A 16,728-nucleotide genomic window follows, 5' to 3' on the forward strand; every position below is an offset into this window, starting at 1 on the left:
TTTTCAAAAGGGTGTCTACACCAAGAAACCATAGATATTCTGGGACAAAGACTCTCCACGCTACCTCATGAAACTGAGTTACTGTGCAAAAAGTAAGATTCATGGAACCAACAAGATAGTGTAGCAAAGGAGAGCCTGACTCTACTGCACAGGGAGAATGGGACTCCTCCAAGGGAAGAAAACCAGTCTTGGGGTTTAGTTCCTGTTTCCCGTGTTATTTACACATATTCCCAATGACTCTTGCATGGAAAACAAGTGCTTCACTGGAGTATGGGACCAGACCCAGCACACACCAAAGGCAATGAAAATGAGTCTCCTTTTCACTGTTTTATGCCTGCTTAGGGGCTCTTAGCTTTAACTGGCCCCTGCCCACCAGGCCAGAATTCTGCTCCTGTTTTAGCAAATAATGTGATCATTAAGAGGGCAAAATATTTCGTTCTCCCCAGTGTTCAGGAAGAACTCAGTGCAAACCAAGAGCATTAACTATGGTCTGGACAAGCCCAAGTCACCAAACCAATTACAGACTTCTGAGTTATAGATGATTATTTTCCTGTCCGTCTCATTTAGGTCTCAACATCCTCAGAAAATCCCAACTACCTGCACACAGCCATTTCTGGAACTTAAAGGTAATAAAATAGAAGGGGCTGTTTGCTATAGGCCCTGTTCAGACTGGGGGCAGGCTTGATATTGTATTGATTATATAATAATATGTTTGAAACTTAAGCTTCCAGATTTGAAAGATTCTTGATAGCAAACAGCTAAGGTACAGTCACATACTAGAACACAAATAACTGATGACTTTTTAGCAAGTTGCTGATTGTAGCTGGGCTGTCGTAACTACACATGCGGTCTTAGACCACCTCAACTGCAGAGTAAAAACATTTAGTTTGATTGCACTGAAAACAGTTTAAATTACTGTATTTTTCCTTGTAATTGAGCAGATGCAGATGACCGGGAGCTGTAAGTACAAATGTGGTCGCTACTATTGCTCAGCTGCTAGTGACTCGCTACACCACTGTAACTCAGCTTCAGGTTCTTTCAATACAACAATGAGTTTTGTAGTTTGCAAGTTCTAATTTCTCTTAGCCTCACCATTATTAAGTGGTCTGTTTCTTTGCTGTTATCAATGTTTCTGAATATTTATCAACATTTCTTTGCATGTTATCAATGCTTCTGAAAACACAGATGATCTTAGCATTACAGATGAGTGCAACAAAGTACTACAGGGAAAGGCCACTCTGTAGGGAAGAAAATGCATAAGCATGAGCGGCAGTTAAGAAAATACCATTGACAGTGCTTGGAGTAGAGGAGGAGTACGGAAATGACATGTAACACATACACACTTGTGGTAAGGAGCAGCCAATAAACACACATACACCTCCAAGGTTATCTTTTTGTCTTGTCACCACATTCACATTATGGGATATAAGTTGTTCTTGACCTTGTCTTATAGTGGGAAGACTCCATAACAGCAAGGGATGGGATTTCTAAAGAGCTTCCAGTACATTTTAAGATTGTATTAGTTCACAATTCAGCTATTCAGAATTAATGTCTATCACATGAACCAACAAAGAAGCAATGCTCTTGCAGCACAAGGAATATTTAACAATTGTAACTTAACATGAATTATTTATGAAAGTTCATAATGTCCTAAACATTTCCCACTGAATAATGAAATCTTCAATAGAGAGCCTTAGAATGGTGTGAAGCTATCATATTTCAGAAGTGAGGTTAGAGTGCCATTTTGGGTTGTAGAACAGGATGATAGACGGTTCCTAAAACAATGGAAATGGATTTACAATAAAAAGACAAAAAATAGTCTTAGTCATAGTTCAAATGTAATGTTAGATATACAAAAAAATCCAGTATTCACTTCCAGTTTTGAACAGGCATCAGGGAATATGCTATATATTGTGCAGTTACAAAAAGTCTAAAAAACAATCTACAAATGAGCAGCAGCATGACAAAAACCCTTTACCATATTTGCAAGATAGGTCTTCCAGATCGAAAGTGATATTAATGTTATGGATATAAGAAACAGGGACTTGGAAAGTTGTAGGGTGTAAAAAACCTGATACAGAGCACAATAAAATACCAAGGACTAGAGGCACATATTATTAGGACTCCGCCACACTAAAACATTTCTTAAAACACTTATCATCCTTCATAAATTTAAGCATTGCACACGATCATTAAAGATCACAGATTATATCCTTTGATTTCTTGTCAGTCTTGATTCACACAAGAAGGATGTAGAGACAAAAATGATTTAAGAAGGAGAAGATGGTGATTTATAAAATAAATGAGGGGGAATGGAACTGTCTCTAGGGAGACACGAGACTGTGCAGAAAGAATAACTACAGGGCTGAAGTAGGTTATCAGTAGCAATAAATTTGAAATTAAACATACACAAAGAACTGCTAACAGAATAAGAACTGGGTGGAAGTAATTTTGCCAGTCGAGTGATCAATTGTTTTTCATTAAGCAATCTGCAGCACATAAAAGAAATATCTGCTAACGAAGTTTGTTTTATCACACTATGTTTAGAGGCTTTGTCAGTGCTGAGGTAGCCTGAAATACTGGGAACATAGGAATGACTTTGAGGTAACTTACAAAAAAAAGATTAACAGTGTGAAGCCCAAGGTCTTGCATTTAGAAAAATTAACAAGAGGAAAGAAACAGCTTGTTGGCTTGTTTCACGTAGAAAAATGAGAGGGGTCCAAATGCTTCTTAGAAATACATTACTCAAGGGGGGGAAACTATGTGGAAGAATAGTGTTGGCACAAAACCAAATCATTTAAATATGCTACCAATTTATACTCTATAAATACACTGTAGATTTATGTTGGAAATGAGGAGATTTATAACCATTGCAGAATAAAGATCTGGAACAGCAGCAGTAGTTTTAAGTAAGCTGGGGTTTTTTTCTGGGCCAGAACCACAATTTATAGCTGACTTTCAGGAGTTTTAAAAAGTTAAAATGATTTCAACATCACTCATCATTTCAGGCCAAAATCAGCAAGCTTATTCCAGCTTCATCATCCCCTTCCACCCTGGTTCAAGAGTTCACTTTGGTGACAGCAGAAAACCCTGGGCTGCACAAACATTTTGAAGGCAGAAAAAATAAAAAAGCTTCAGAAAAGGTAGCACTGATCTTTCAGATCTCCCCACTCCTTTCTTCTCCTATTCCTTTCAACTTACTTATTTTCTGAAAGACCAGGTAGCTACCTTTTAAAACTGTTGCAAATCAGAGGGGAAAAAAAAATAATTCCAGACTTCTGTGCAAGTTGCCATGTTGCTTGTTCACACAACAGCTTGGTTTAAACAGCTTGAGGAAACTAAGTCCATCATATCCAGCTCTTAAGAGTCTGATTTAGAGAGTGAGGCTGGCTAGTATCTGAGACACTATTCATGTCAGCTTAAGCTTCATGGATTGGAAGTCTCTCTCCTTTATTGACCAAGCATTAGAAGATACCTTACTGTATACAAACAAATATGCATTCATATAGGAATGCAATTTTATTCATTAGCTCTTCAAAGTTTGAAATAGAGTTTTAAAGTATTACAATACTCTAAAGGAAGGGAAAGAAATTAAACATGCCATTGCATTCAAACTTTTTAGCAACATCTAAGAAAAATCTGTTATTTTCATTACCATTTATTACCATTCAAATATATAGATTTGAGATAATTTTTTCTTTCATCACATCACTGCTTACCTCATGCTTTAAATCTATTGTAAAGTCTGACTTGAGCGGTTCACTTTTCAACTTCTTTGCAAGCCTATACAATTAAAGATGAAGAAATTTACTCAAAAAAAAACATATTAAAAAAAATCAATCACTAGTGTATGCAGCAAAATGTGGCTGGTATCACTGACCATCTTATAAGGGGAAAAAAAAAAATAATAATAAATCACACTTCTGTATTTATTGCCCCAAGAAGCAACTCATTTCTTTTTCATATCATTTTTTTTTTCATCTAAGCACAGTGTGATGATGTTAATATTAGTTTTCAGCACACACATTTTGATACATTCTTCCTGCCCAAGAAGAAAGCTCTCATCTGGAGCAGACGGTAAGCCTGGCATAACATTTTCAACAGATTAAAAGCAGCAGTGAGTTTGAAGCTCAATATTGATCAGCATCTCAAACTTCAGACAATATTCTCTTTTTGTGTATTCCAAAGCACAGTATTTAGGCACTTTCAATTTATGAAAACATCAATCCTTGCTACAGCAAGATGTGTTCAACTTCTGCAATCTATGAACTTTTCAAATCTCATTTAAAAACTAAGCATCTAATCTAAAATAAACATCTGGGTTGTCTCTATAGCATGAGAAACACTTCTAGAGGGCAATGCAGTCATTCTAAGATCCAGGAATACAACTGCTGTCTAGGGAGAATACATTTTTAAAATTACAAGAGATGGTATTGAACTAGTTGAACAACTAGTACTAAACAACTATTAACTAGCTGACATGACGTTAACTTTTAGATACGCAGAATGAAGCAAAATAAATGACACACAGAGCAATGATACAGAAACCTATTTCTGTACTTTTGTCTACTAATGAATTCTTAAGTGTTTATTTATAATAATTAAGCTTGGAATGTGTAGAATAAGAAAGAAATGGAATTTTATCAAAGAAGTATTTTCTGGGTAAGTTTATAGTGGGAGCACAAGTCTATGTAGGCATACCCAGAGCTAGCTGTACATTACTGTACCTGGTTGAATGTCTTGCTATGCACCTTAGATCCTCAAACGAAAGCAGGCTTACATGTACTGGCACGGATGTTGATAATATAGGTGGCAGCAGCAAAAGCTCCATGTAGGATCTGAAGTCAAATCCATGAGAGGCCAGCCTGCATTGGTTGGGTACATCCCAAGCTGTCTGCCATAGCTAAGCTGCAATCAGCAGCTTCAATTCAGACAGCTCAAAATTAAAATTTGACTTTGCATATCTACGTGATCTGCAATAAGACCTTCAACTGTACTGCAGGAACACCTTCATCTTTTATAATAAATATTAATCCATATGAAATCATAACTCATTAAAATAATATTGATTAGCATCTAAATTAAACATTCTTAATTACTATCTATAAACAAGAAGTGATTAAAAATTCAATTCTTACTTGTTAACAAGTGGAATGCTAAGTGCCCAACCAGCAGCAAAATCTGGAAATTTAAAGACTGTAGGATTTTCAGCAAAGGCATAATGGTGAATTATTGTAGATTCTTCATCATATAACGCTTTACCTAAAAACCACTCCTGTAAAGGAATATAGGAAACAATTTTGTTCATCTACAGCATCCTTTTAGTGAAGATGACGACTGCATTCATGCTGAATAAAGCAAACCTGAAAACAAAAACAAGGGAAGCATATTGTTCACAATAATCCAGACAAAAAATGTACTTGGTAAGAAAGAAAACTAAATGCAGTTCTCTGAATTCAAATACACACTATATTTTCAAACTCCAGCATATGCCCTGAATTCCACTTGTTCAAAGAGCACAGAATCCCAGAATCATAGAAGGGTTGAGACTGGAAGAAGCCTCTTGAGATCGCCTAGTTCAATGCCCTGCTCAAGCAGGGTCAGCCAGAGCACGTTGCCCAGGACTCTGTCCAGTCACGTTTTGAATACACTCCACAACCTCTCTGGGCAACCTGTTCCAGGGTTTGACTACCCAAACTGACTACTGACTAGAGAAGACACTCAAAAGCAGTGCATTCAGGAACTTTATATATACGTCCATTTTGAATTTCCATCTGTCTAGCCTCTTTTACACTAGGGAACTTAAAAAGCAAACACATTTTAAATACCTTGATCTTCAAAACAGTTAAATGAAGAAGGTCCCAAGTATGCATTTATAAAGTAAAAAATTAAGTAGTGGTATTATTATTAGAGTTTTAAATAACAGTGTTTCAGAATTTACTATTGACTCTGCTGTATCTGAAAATAATTAACAGACTTAAATACTGCTGCTTTAACATTACTCTCAGTTGTCTTAATCTTTCTGTTTAGAATGCATATAAAACAAGTATACCCCCAAATTTTTGCAAAGTAAGGACTGTAATGAAGGGAAAAAAGTCACATCCTCACTGGACAGAAGGGAAAAATGTCACATCCTCACTGTGTCTTACTACAACATCTTATGAGTTCTTACGATTCTCAAAGACAAACTGTCTTTTAAATAGATCTTTTATACCCTTTAGGTATCAACAGCTACTAAGTCATTGCTACCCATCAGCTTGGTTTACTCATTCTGGATATCTTTGAGCCTGCAGTCTACCATCCTGTTAGGATGACAGGAAGAGTAGTAGCACATACAATTTGGTTTAACCTTGCTGCCATCTTCCATTATGAAAGCACAGGTTGAATCAATCTGCTGTTGAAACATAGAATCACAGAGGGGTTGAGGTTGGAAGGGACCTCTGGGGATCATCTGGTCTAACTTCCCCTGCTCAAGCAGGGTCACCTATTACAGCTGGTTGCCCAGGACCACGTCCAGATGGCTTGTGAGTTATGTCACAAGATATGTGGATGGAGACTCCACAACCTCTTTGGGCAACCTGTGCCAATGCTCAGTCACCCTCACAGTAAAAGTGTTTCCTGATGTTCAGATATAATTCACCATCTGAGTGCTTGCCTTGAGGTCTTTATGTAAATGAGATATTCCTCACTGTTTTTTAGTTTTACTGCCGTCAATATCATCCTTGGTTATCAATGCAGGTCATTCTCTTAACATACCTCTACAGTCTCTTACGATGCTTTCACACATCTGTTTTCACTCAATATTACATTCATATCAGTCTGAATAGTTCTGTTACTAATCTCTACATATCCAGATTGAAAAGCTGCAGATTCATCAACTATTCACATGCCCGTTGTAGACCTTTTATTGTGATTAATGTATACCAGCTTTTTATTATGCAGACTGCTGACATTTTAAAATGAATAATGAATGAGCTCATTCTGGTCTAACTCATCTTAAATTTTGTGACTGATGGACTACCACTGTATATAAGGAATCAGTTACAGGCTATTACACTAAGATGACAATTACTATGTACAAAAGCAAAACATTTTACTTTCCTTTTAATGCAGGTTGAAACATAATTTGTTATTGTAATAGAATTTACATGTAATGCAAAGGAGAGATTAAAACTGGCATAAGGGCAGAATCTAGAACAAAAATGTTTATGTTTCTATTCTGAGAACATGAATTAGGAGTAGGTGTTTCTGAAACAGAAATAAATGGATATTCCAAAGGCCCGAATATATTCAGTCAGCCATTTTGAAAACAGAGTGTTTAGAAATGTAAGATCTCTAAATTACTATTATTACCATTTTAGAAAAGAATTGTGAGAAAACACAAGGCCCTGTGCCTGCAAAAGAAGTAAATATGCTAAAGTGAGGCCTGAAGCAGAGTTCAATACTCAGTCAAGGTAACAATAAAGAGGCAAAACAGATTTGCGCAGGAGATTTTGGCTTCTTTTATTCCAGGCAAAGGATGGGCATCAAGCTGAATTTTTTTCTGAACACTGAGAATTCTAAACATTAACATCTTTGACGTCAGTTGCATTGCCAAATTTACTTTGTTCCTTGGTGACTGCATTTTTCTTTTGTTCTGCAAGTCTTTTGGTGTTGGTTCTTTTCCAGCAGGTAAAGAAAACTGTCTTATCACCAAGACAGTTCAGAAACAGAATGCAAATAAAATACCCTACTATATTAGATCAGAGACAGTCAAACTAACATCAGTTATTCTGTCTCATGATAATCAGAAATGATGACAGACAGGAAAATGGGGAGAGGGGACCACACAGCAGACTATATTCATCTCTCTACTGATGCTACATCATTTTCAGGCTATCCACAGAAGGAATCTTTGCTCAATTTTAACAGTTATTCAACAGCTAGACAGGCGCTCATACTGCTTCACGTTAAATACCTTGCTCACTCTCAGCCTCAGCAACAGAAATCTATCCCCCTATTTTCAGCTGTTTGGATGCATCTTTTTCAGTGTTTGGAGACCTGAGCTACCCAGGCAGTGTTATAAAATTAAATTCTGGACCACAGAAACTGTTCCATAACTAGGAATTCTAAAATTCTGTATTTATAATTTTGTACTTAAAAATATTCCACATGTTTCATCTGAAAACCCATTCAGGCACATTCGAAAGAAAGTTAAATATCTAAATTTTTATTTCACCTTAGACCCGTCAAATCTTCCAAGTGTTTCTAGCAGCTTTACAACTTGTATTCTTGTATCTTCTTCACAGAAGAAAATCCATGAGGAGTTCCTACCATAGGTAACAGAGAAGCTAACAAAAGAAATTAACATTTTACTAATAAACTGGCTTATGAACAGAATGATAGATTCAACCCACATTCTCCAAATATACGTACTTTGCAATCAATTATTCATTTACACAGAAACATAAACTTTTACTACTAACTTGGAATTACATATTGAAGGACTACAGTGAATGGATAGCTGCTATCTATTTATATAGCACCAGTTATTCCAGAAAGAAGGGAATAGAGATACATAAAAAATGTCCACTCAGAAATATATAGGTACTACAAGGTCTAATAGCCACCTCTGAATTCAGAAGTTTATAGATAGCAGGTTAAGTTACCTTCCCCTCTATACTTTAACTTTCTTCCAAGGAGCCCCACTGTTGGGCATCTAACACCATTGCAACAATCATGAAAATGCCTAATGACAGGTTTTCTCACAGCTGTTTGACACCGATCATCCCCAACCTAAAAACTTGATTAGCTTTTTCAGTACAGTGAAACTACGCAGATTGAAGGGACTGCCTTACCTTCCTCAAAGCTAACGCTAATCTCAATGCAGGATTCCTGCCTCCTTCAGAAAACTCTCTATCCTTATTTCTCTACTCCCAGCTTAATCCTTCCACTACGTAACAAAACAAAGTCTTATTAATTCATGACATCCTAATGGGAAAAAAAAGCCCAATCTTTATTTCCTTTTCCAGTTTCCTTTGCATAGCTTTTACGTTGATTTAATTAAAAAAATAATCTGAGGAGAGTATTAAAAAATTAGCACCTCTAAACATCACAGATTTTTTCCTCTACAGCATTGTCTACTGATAAAATCAGCAATGAAAATAAATGGCAGAAACGTAAGTCAGAAAAAATAAGTTAAAAAGGGCGATACAATAATTTCTGTTTTAGGGAATGGTATTTGCCTAAAAAAAAAACCAAACAAACAAAAAACCAAACCACAACCCAAACCCACTATCTGACAAATACTTATGCTAGAACATGTAATACCTGACTCTGCAGGTCTTTTAATTACACGCTAGAAGCACCAGATGGTTGCCAGGTGCTAAACTAGTTCAGTCTTCTTTCATCTGGGACAGGTCATTATGCTCATTTTTGCTAGGATAGAGTTAATTTTCTTCATAGTAGCTAGTATGGGGCTATGGTTTGGGTTTGTGCTGAAAACAGTGTTGATAACACAGGGATGTTTTAGTTACTGCTGAGCAGGGCTTACACAGAGTCAAGGCCTTTTCTGCTTCTCACCCCACCCCACCAGAGAAGAGGCTGGGGGTGTACAAGAAGCTGGGAGGGGACACAGCTGGGACAGCTGACCCCAACTGGCCAAAGGGCTATTCCATACCATATGACATCATGCTCAGCAATAAGAGCTGGGGGTAGAAGGAGGAAGGCGGGGACATTCAGAGTGACGACATTTCTCTTCCCAAGTAACCATTACACCTGATGGAGCCCTGCTTTCCTGGAGATGGCTGAACACCTGCCTGCCAATGGGAAGTAGTGAACGAATTCCTTGGTTTGCTTTGCTTGTGTGCGTGGTTTTTGCTTTACCTATTAAACTGTCTTTATCTCAGCCCATGAGTTTTCTCACTTTCACCTTTCTCATTCTCTCCCTCATCCTGCTGGAGGGGAGCGAGTGAGCAGCTGTGTGGGGCTTAGTTGCCGGCTGGGGTTAAACCACGACAGTCATCTTCCTATAAAGCTAGCTTTCCTCTGTGTCTTGCAATGGTATTTGATTATTCACTGCTTTCTGCTTATGATAATCTGCTAAACTATAATAGCCAGAAGAACTCACGATCCAGTCATCCTCTTAGTTCATAAAAGCATATACTTGTTGCCTACTCAACACTGAAATCTGGGCAACTCTTTGCCATTCAGGCAAGCAAACAAGATGCAATTAGCTGGGAAACACACTTCCTAGCTGTTCCTTCTAAAACTTGCCAAACAAGTACAGAAAGGGTATCAGATACTCTCATGTTTTTAAATATGTACAGTATCCAATGCTCTGTGAAGACTGAAGGCTTTTCTCTCACGCTTTAATGATCAGCTAGAACTTCAGGAGAGAAATATCTGGATTTACACAAAAGCAGGTGGGTGAAGGGCAAGGAGAAAATACTAGAATAACCCCCACAAAAAGTATTACTGCATCTTGTGAATGCAGCACAAAAGTTCACAAGAAGAATGATCTGTTCATCTAGCTATTGATGGACAAACAGAATGATTTTAAAGTATATAAGGCCTGCAGAGAGTCCTATGTAGAACTCATAGCACACAGATTTGGAGTTCAGATTGCAAGCAGCCATTGGAGATACTCAGGTAAGATCCAGTTTCAGGGTAATAATTTTAAAAAGTGATTTCTTCTCTGCTTAGTTAACATGGTTACTGAGAAGAAATGTAGTGGGCCTTCTGGAGACAGTAAGGGTGCTGTGTCATAAGACATCCACTGATGCCTTATGATTACATCTTCTGAAATGAAGTATTTTGTCCAAGTTAACCTGTGCCCAAGAACTAAAAATTAAGAATTGTCGTAACCGTTTAGAGGCTTCCATAAAAATCCTGACAACTACAGAACTGAGGAAAGCCATTCTTCTGAAAGCAGTCTGCAGGTAAGAATGCATCTTATATCACAATTCTGAGCATCATCAGCTGCTGCAGAATGGGCTGATGTCCCTTCCTCCTCTTCTGTCCATTGAGAAAACTAAAGAGTACAAGCCCCACAACACTGACATACTTCTAAGTGGTAAGTGAAGCAGTAGATACAAGGAAATTAATGTTCCAGAATTCTCAAGATGGAAATCCTCTACTTTAGATTCCTCTTCTGATTTCTGAAGAATTTTCTTCTGCTTTATCACAAAAATGAGCATTTGTATTCTTCTTTCTGAGTTTTGCTATGAGAACTGTATCTGTAAACCCTGTCACCGGAACATAAATAATTCAGAAGAGGAACCACTAGGTCACTGAAACAAGAGCTAAGAAGGAAAAACAAAGATGATTGATAGTTGGAACGTCATCTTCCAGTTTTTCAATTTACTTTAATTCTCCTTTTGCTTCTTTTCACAGTTTACATGTATCTCAAAGATAGCTACTATACAAGCACTATTTTCATGTTTCTACACACACAGAAAGCAATGGAAAGCAGAAGGAAAAGCATCCTGTCCTGCAACCACTCTGATGTAAAAACCTCAAACCAAAATAAAAACATCCTTCTGAGTAACTCTAACAAATTATATTAACTAAATTAAACGTCAAGAGGCTGCAGAGTCTCTGGCATCAATTTCAAACACAAGTTTTAGGCAAAGGATAGCCTTCAGCACCATGGAGCTTTAGGACTTTCTGAAACAAGAATCATTGCTTCCTGACAGTTTGCAACATACTATCCTGTAAATGCAGCATGTCTTCCTTGGAGCCATCTGCATAAGCTAAGAAGAAAAGATATCTGAGATTAGCTGTCATCTCTGACCATACTAAGATGAAAACTGGCCATATAAGCTTCTAAAAAGATGTTGAGACCTACACCTTTTCACTATAGAGGCATACCACCTCTTAGAAATACGGTAACCAATAAAAGACAGAAACCCCAAACAGGTATTATTATCTATTTTTTAAAAATTATTTATCCACTTCATTCAGCCAAGAAATCTGAAAGGTCAAAATTTCTGAAATACCTCACACCTCACACTGTGAGAAGTGGGGACCAAATAGGAAAATACACATTTAAAAATGGTATCTCTTTTGACTAGTTTACCTCCCTAATAATTTTTAAACCCACAATGCTTTGAAGAAGGTAGTTATTGAGTTACATTATATTACTGCTGTTCTTTTATTTAAAATAGCTTTTAGAAAACCAAAAATAGTAGAGCAAGAAGGTGAAAAGATAAAGTTGCAACTCTGACTCAAAAACTTTGCTTTTGAAAAAAGAGGTCTAAGTAATTAATATTTATATTCTTAGTTACAAAAAAAATTCTGAAAATAACTGTCATTCATTACACTTACTCTCTCATTAATGGTAATATTGTCCATGCACCTTCATGCCCGTCCATCTGATGAATAAGCTGAACCGTAGGTAATTCCTTTAAGAAAAATAAAAATATTCCCATTAAACTTGAATTATATGCACTTTTTTCCCTAAACACCACCCAATCTTAAAAAAAAAAACTTACTCTGGAACAACTACTTAGCTCCTCATTGTTTTCTACTGTCAAGTAGCCCTGCAGAATAGATGACTTAGGATGGTATGAAACAAGGTGACCTGCAATTTAGGGAAAGTGCTTCTTCCAACTCATGATTTCTTGATTCTCTATTAGATACAAAGCTAATACACTTCAAGTTAAATGTTTTGTATAGGTCCCATGTAATCAATTAAGCAATATATCATACTTGTTTCTTTACCATATCATAAAATCCCATACTGTAAGGAAAGAGTTATAAATAATGTAGGGTATTCTACAAAGGCTTCCATTGGACAATCACGTTACACAGAGCTTATGTGAGAGGTCTAACACTCTTTACTTGGCTGAGTTCAGCTTTGACCTGTCACACTAACATCATGACAAAAAACCATGGGTTTATGCAAAAATCAAAATGCATTAGCATTTTTTCTTCCTGAAAAACCAAAGAAGCTTCCTACAAACGAAAATCTTTTCATAAATTTCTTTGCTCTTTTGTTACTTGAAATCTCTTCGGTGTGGCAGATCCCGATATCTAGAAGACAAGCTATCATTTTGGGGTAGTTCCCAAGAAAACACCCTTTAAACACAGCCCTCCGATAAACCAGACTGCATAATTTATTCACTAGTTTATGCATGTAAAAAGTGGGAGAGAGAGATATATCCCATAATATATAGGCAGTATCTTACTCCATTGATCTACTACATTTACAAGTATAATTCTCTACTGCAGCATCATTAGGGTCTCAACCACCTCACAAATGTCTCAATCCTTTGGGTTCAGTAATTGTACTAGTACTGAAGCAAAAATCTTCCTGCCAGAAGAGTCTAACCTCCCAGTTTATCTAAACTTCCTCACCATCTAAGTACATCCCATTACAACAATTAACCTAACAAAGCTCTGGTGGCAACAAAATGCAACAAAAATGACTTAATACTAGCAGGTAAACGATCCCACCTTTCCATTATACAAACTGTTATGTGACTAAAGGCTCATCACCACAAACACAAAGAAGCAGAGAGGAACAGTAACAGGGTAGGAACCCCAATAATGTAATTGGAGAAAACTGAGCACCCTGACCCAGCTGCCCCCAGGGCTGTCCCAGAGGAGCCATCAGCCTCTCCACCTGTGACACTCACCAGCTAAAGAGAAGGGAGAGGCTCCCTGCTCACCTTGCAGTCTGACAGGGGGGTACTGCCTACAGGGGCATGTGACTCATTACGGGATTCAGGGGAAAAGCACTTTGGGATGGCACAAAACGTATTATGAGATGCTTAGGGAAGACAAAAGGCCAGGAAAAGAGGGATCAGGGTCGTCTGAGGAGGAACAACCATTGGTAAACACAAGGAAAAAAGAGGTTGGTCACTTGAAAGAGATTGCCGGTCAGGATGGTTGTCTGGCCATGCCCTGCACTGATCACTGCAGTCTGTCCTGTTTTCTCCTTAAATTCCATTTCTAACTCCTGGGCAGGAGGCTCTGTGTCCGTGTGTATTCAGACCTGAGTGCCTGCAACTGGAGAGGGGACCATGAGTCACAGTGGTGCACATGTCTGTGCTGCCAGAAACTGGGGAGAGTGGGGTGCATGCATGTTGTGCGGGTGTGTGTTTCAGTGTGCGTCATTGCTCATGAGCATCAAGCTGGACTAGGAGTAGGAGAAGAGGCTTGGGAGCCAGGTATTGGAGCAGCCACAAGTCTGAGGCAGACACTGGGGAGACCAAGGGGCCTGACAGTTGGTTACTGGAGGAAACAGGAGGTCCCAGCTACAGGAGAGCCTCTGGGGTGCAAGGGTAAGCTACTGGCAGGGTTATAGGTCTGCACCAGGTACCAGAAAGACCCCTTTGCCTGTGTGCGTCTGTGTGTGAAGCAACAGGGAGTCCAGGGGCTGACTACTGGATACACTGAGTATCTAAAGCTACTGGGAGGATCCATAGTGTGTGCGTGTGGGTGTGCAGGAGCAGGGCTGAGCATCAGCAACTGGAATGGAGCAAGCCTCACGTGCCCACGTGCTGGCAACTGCACAGACCGGTGATGCGAGACCAGCGACTGCACAGACCGAGCGTCAAAGACCGGCTACTGGAGGCATCCATATCGTAGATGTGTGTATTTATGTATAAATATTCCACAAACAGGCTTTCATCCTGACCAGCCAGAAAGGTGAAACGAGGTCAGGCCATTGGTGCAGTTTGTGTTTGTAAGAGCGCTGTGGTTTCTGTGTTAATCTACGTGGATGACCACGTATATACGTACACTTAGTATATGTATGCATGCATATGTGCCTATTGGGAACACATGCGCAGCCTCGCTACTGGCTGGCCCTGCGGACACGGAGCTGCAGCAGCCTCACCTCTGTCAGGCTGGCAGATTTGGCAGCTCCTAAGACAAACCATCTTGATCTCTCAAGGGCCTAACTCCTTTCCTCTTACACCGTGCACACGCCAAACATTTTTGTTTGATGAATGCTTCTCATGAATATAAGCCAATGCCATTAACATAAAATTCACATTTAAACACAAAAATAATTTATTCTCTAAGAAAAGCTATAAGATAAAGTTCACAGTGCTTGCTGACTCTGTCAAGTTTACTTGAAATCCTTTTTAAGAGCAGTTAAGCATAGCACCTAGAAATACCTAAAACCTCCAAACTTCATACACTAAAGACACTCTAAAGAATAACGGTGTCTCTCAGGAGTGCATTAACCCTATCAAAAAATAATGATCTATTATTTTTAAAAATATTTATGCTATTGTGAATGACCAAAATTGAAAAGAAACAATGCCAAAACTCTAATTTGGAACAGGATATTCACCCGCATCTAAAATATCAGTGGTTCTGATTTATGGTTCTAGTTCAAGCCAATCCATCAAATACGTTTCTGGTTAATTTTAATTTATTGCAAAACCAAGGAAGTCCAGAGGTTTTTAGTGGAAGTGACAAATCTTAGTAACAGTATACTCAACATCTGGTCTTTCACTAAAATGTAACCACTTCATAGTAAAACCATAAAAATATGTTTGCTTATGGGATTGCAAATAGGAAGATAAAAGGGAAAACCTCTGTCTTTACAAGAACATTTGTTTTTACAAGCATACAAACCTTGCAGTTATGCTAGTATTTGTATGTGGTCATGTATTTCATGTACAATAGGAGCCAGACAGAGATAAAAGTAGTTAAGAATATATTCAGTGTCTATATCACGCTAAAGGCTGAAGTTGTATTCATTTTAGATACAAACAGCATCTGCCCATGCAAAAGGTATGAAGTAAATTGCATAATCTAAGTAGCTGTACCATATACTTAGGTATCTCCTCTTTAACAAAAAAACCCCAACTCTTTCCTTTGTGCAGATCAAAGGACTGACGATAAAGAAAAAGCACCCTTTCTTGAGCTAATCTGATACTTTTGCAAGGTATCTTTTCTTTTTGGCATTCTCGTAAGCCTGCTCTCTTTCTCTACCCAACTTCCTAGAGGAAACAAGGCCAAAATGGACCTCTGTAAGGACCCAGGCTGGCAGAGATCACCTCCAGCTAAAATGCTATTTCCGGAACCACAGCTAGGTCACATCCTCTATGACCTCCTAGAAGACCTGTGCTTGCCTTGTTTTCCTGCAGAATGGAGTCCACTAAATTTCATCTAAGCATAACTAAACCTTGCCCTAAGTGTATGGTTTAGTGAGAACATGGTTTTTAGAACATAATTCAAACTGGATGTTGCTCACCACTATTTATTATATGCCCTATGTGACATCATATTGCAAGTACTACATATAAACAGATACGGAACTGCAGTAAAATGCAAAACATGACTGTAATGTTTATTGTTATATTACTGAGTCATCTGATCAGAGCAATTAGCAAACTTATAACACATTATAGTAAAATACAGTAGTGTATAGGAATCTGCTCTTAATGAGTCCAGCATGCTGGTATCTGCAGGTGTCTTGCCTATATCTCTGCGTTTTGTAAGTTTATTAAAAACTGCCTCATGAAACCCAGAACTGAGGCGCAAGAGGGGAGATCCTAAACCCTAGACACTGTTGTTGAATCACATAGTTCCAGAATTCGAAATGTTTTCCTAGTTTTTGCTCTACATGCTCTACAAGCACTTAACAACATTTTCCCTACTCTGTTATCTTCTTTACAAAAATTAATCCTAAGACACATTCAGAGCTAGCCTATCTACCCTCTTCTCAACCCTCCCGTGGGAGGTTAAATAAGCCAAGCCCCTCCAGTCATCCATTATGACTACTTC

General features: G+C 38.2%; 1 protein-coding gene across 3 annotated transcripts in view; it reads right to left on the reverse strand.

Moving 5' to 3' along the window:
• The window catches only part of B3GLCT (beta 3-glucosyltransferase), a 61,387-nt gene that overhangs the window by 16,409 nt on the left and 28,250 nt on the right, over window positions 1–16,728 (reverse strand). For 2 of the 3 annotated variants that reach the window (XM_087758854.1, XM_087758852.1), the window contains exons 5-8: window positions 12,307–12,383; window positions 8,219–8,330; window positions 5,139–5,275; window positions 3,720–3,783 (exon numbers count right to left, since the gene is read on the reverse strand). In XM_087758854.1, coding sequence (XP_087614980.1) covers window positions 3,720–3,783; window positions 5,139–5,275; window positions 8,219–8,330; window positions 12,307–12,383 — 390 coding nt within the window. The remainder of the gene's footprint in view (window positions 1–3,719; window positions 3,784–5,138; window positions 5,276–8,218; window positions 8,331–12,306; window positions 12,384–16,728) is intronic. The other variant, XM_087758853.1, reaches the window with a different exon arrangement.

The sequence above is a fragment of the Nipponia nippon genome, unplaced genomic scaffold (genome assembly GCF_047370975.1).
Source record: "Nipponia nippon isolate SJK-2023a ecotype South Korea unplaced genomic scaffold, ASM4737097v1 scaffold_2, whole genome shotgun sequence".
Lineage (NCBI taxonomy): Eukaryota > Metazoa > Chordata > Aves > Pelecaniformes > Threskiornithidae > Nipponia > Nipponia nippon.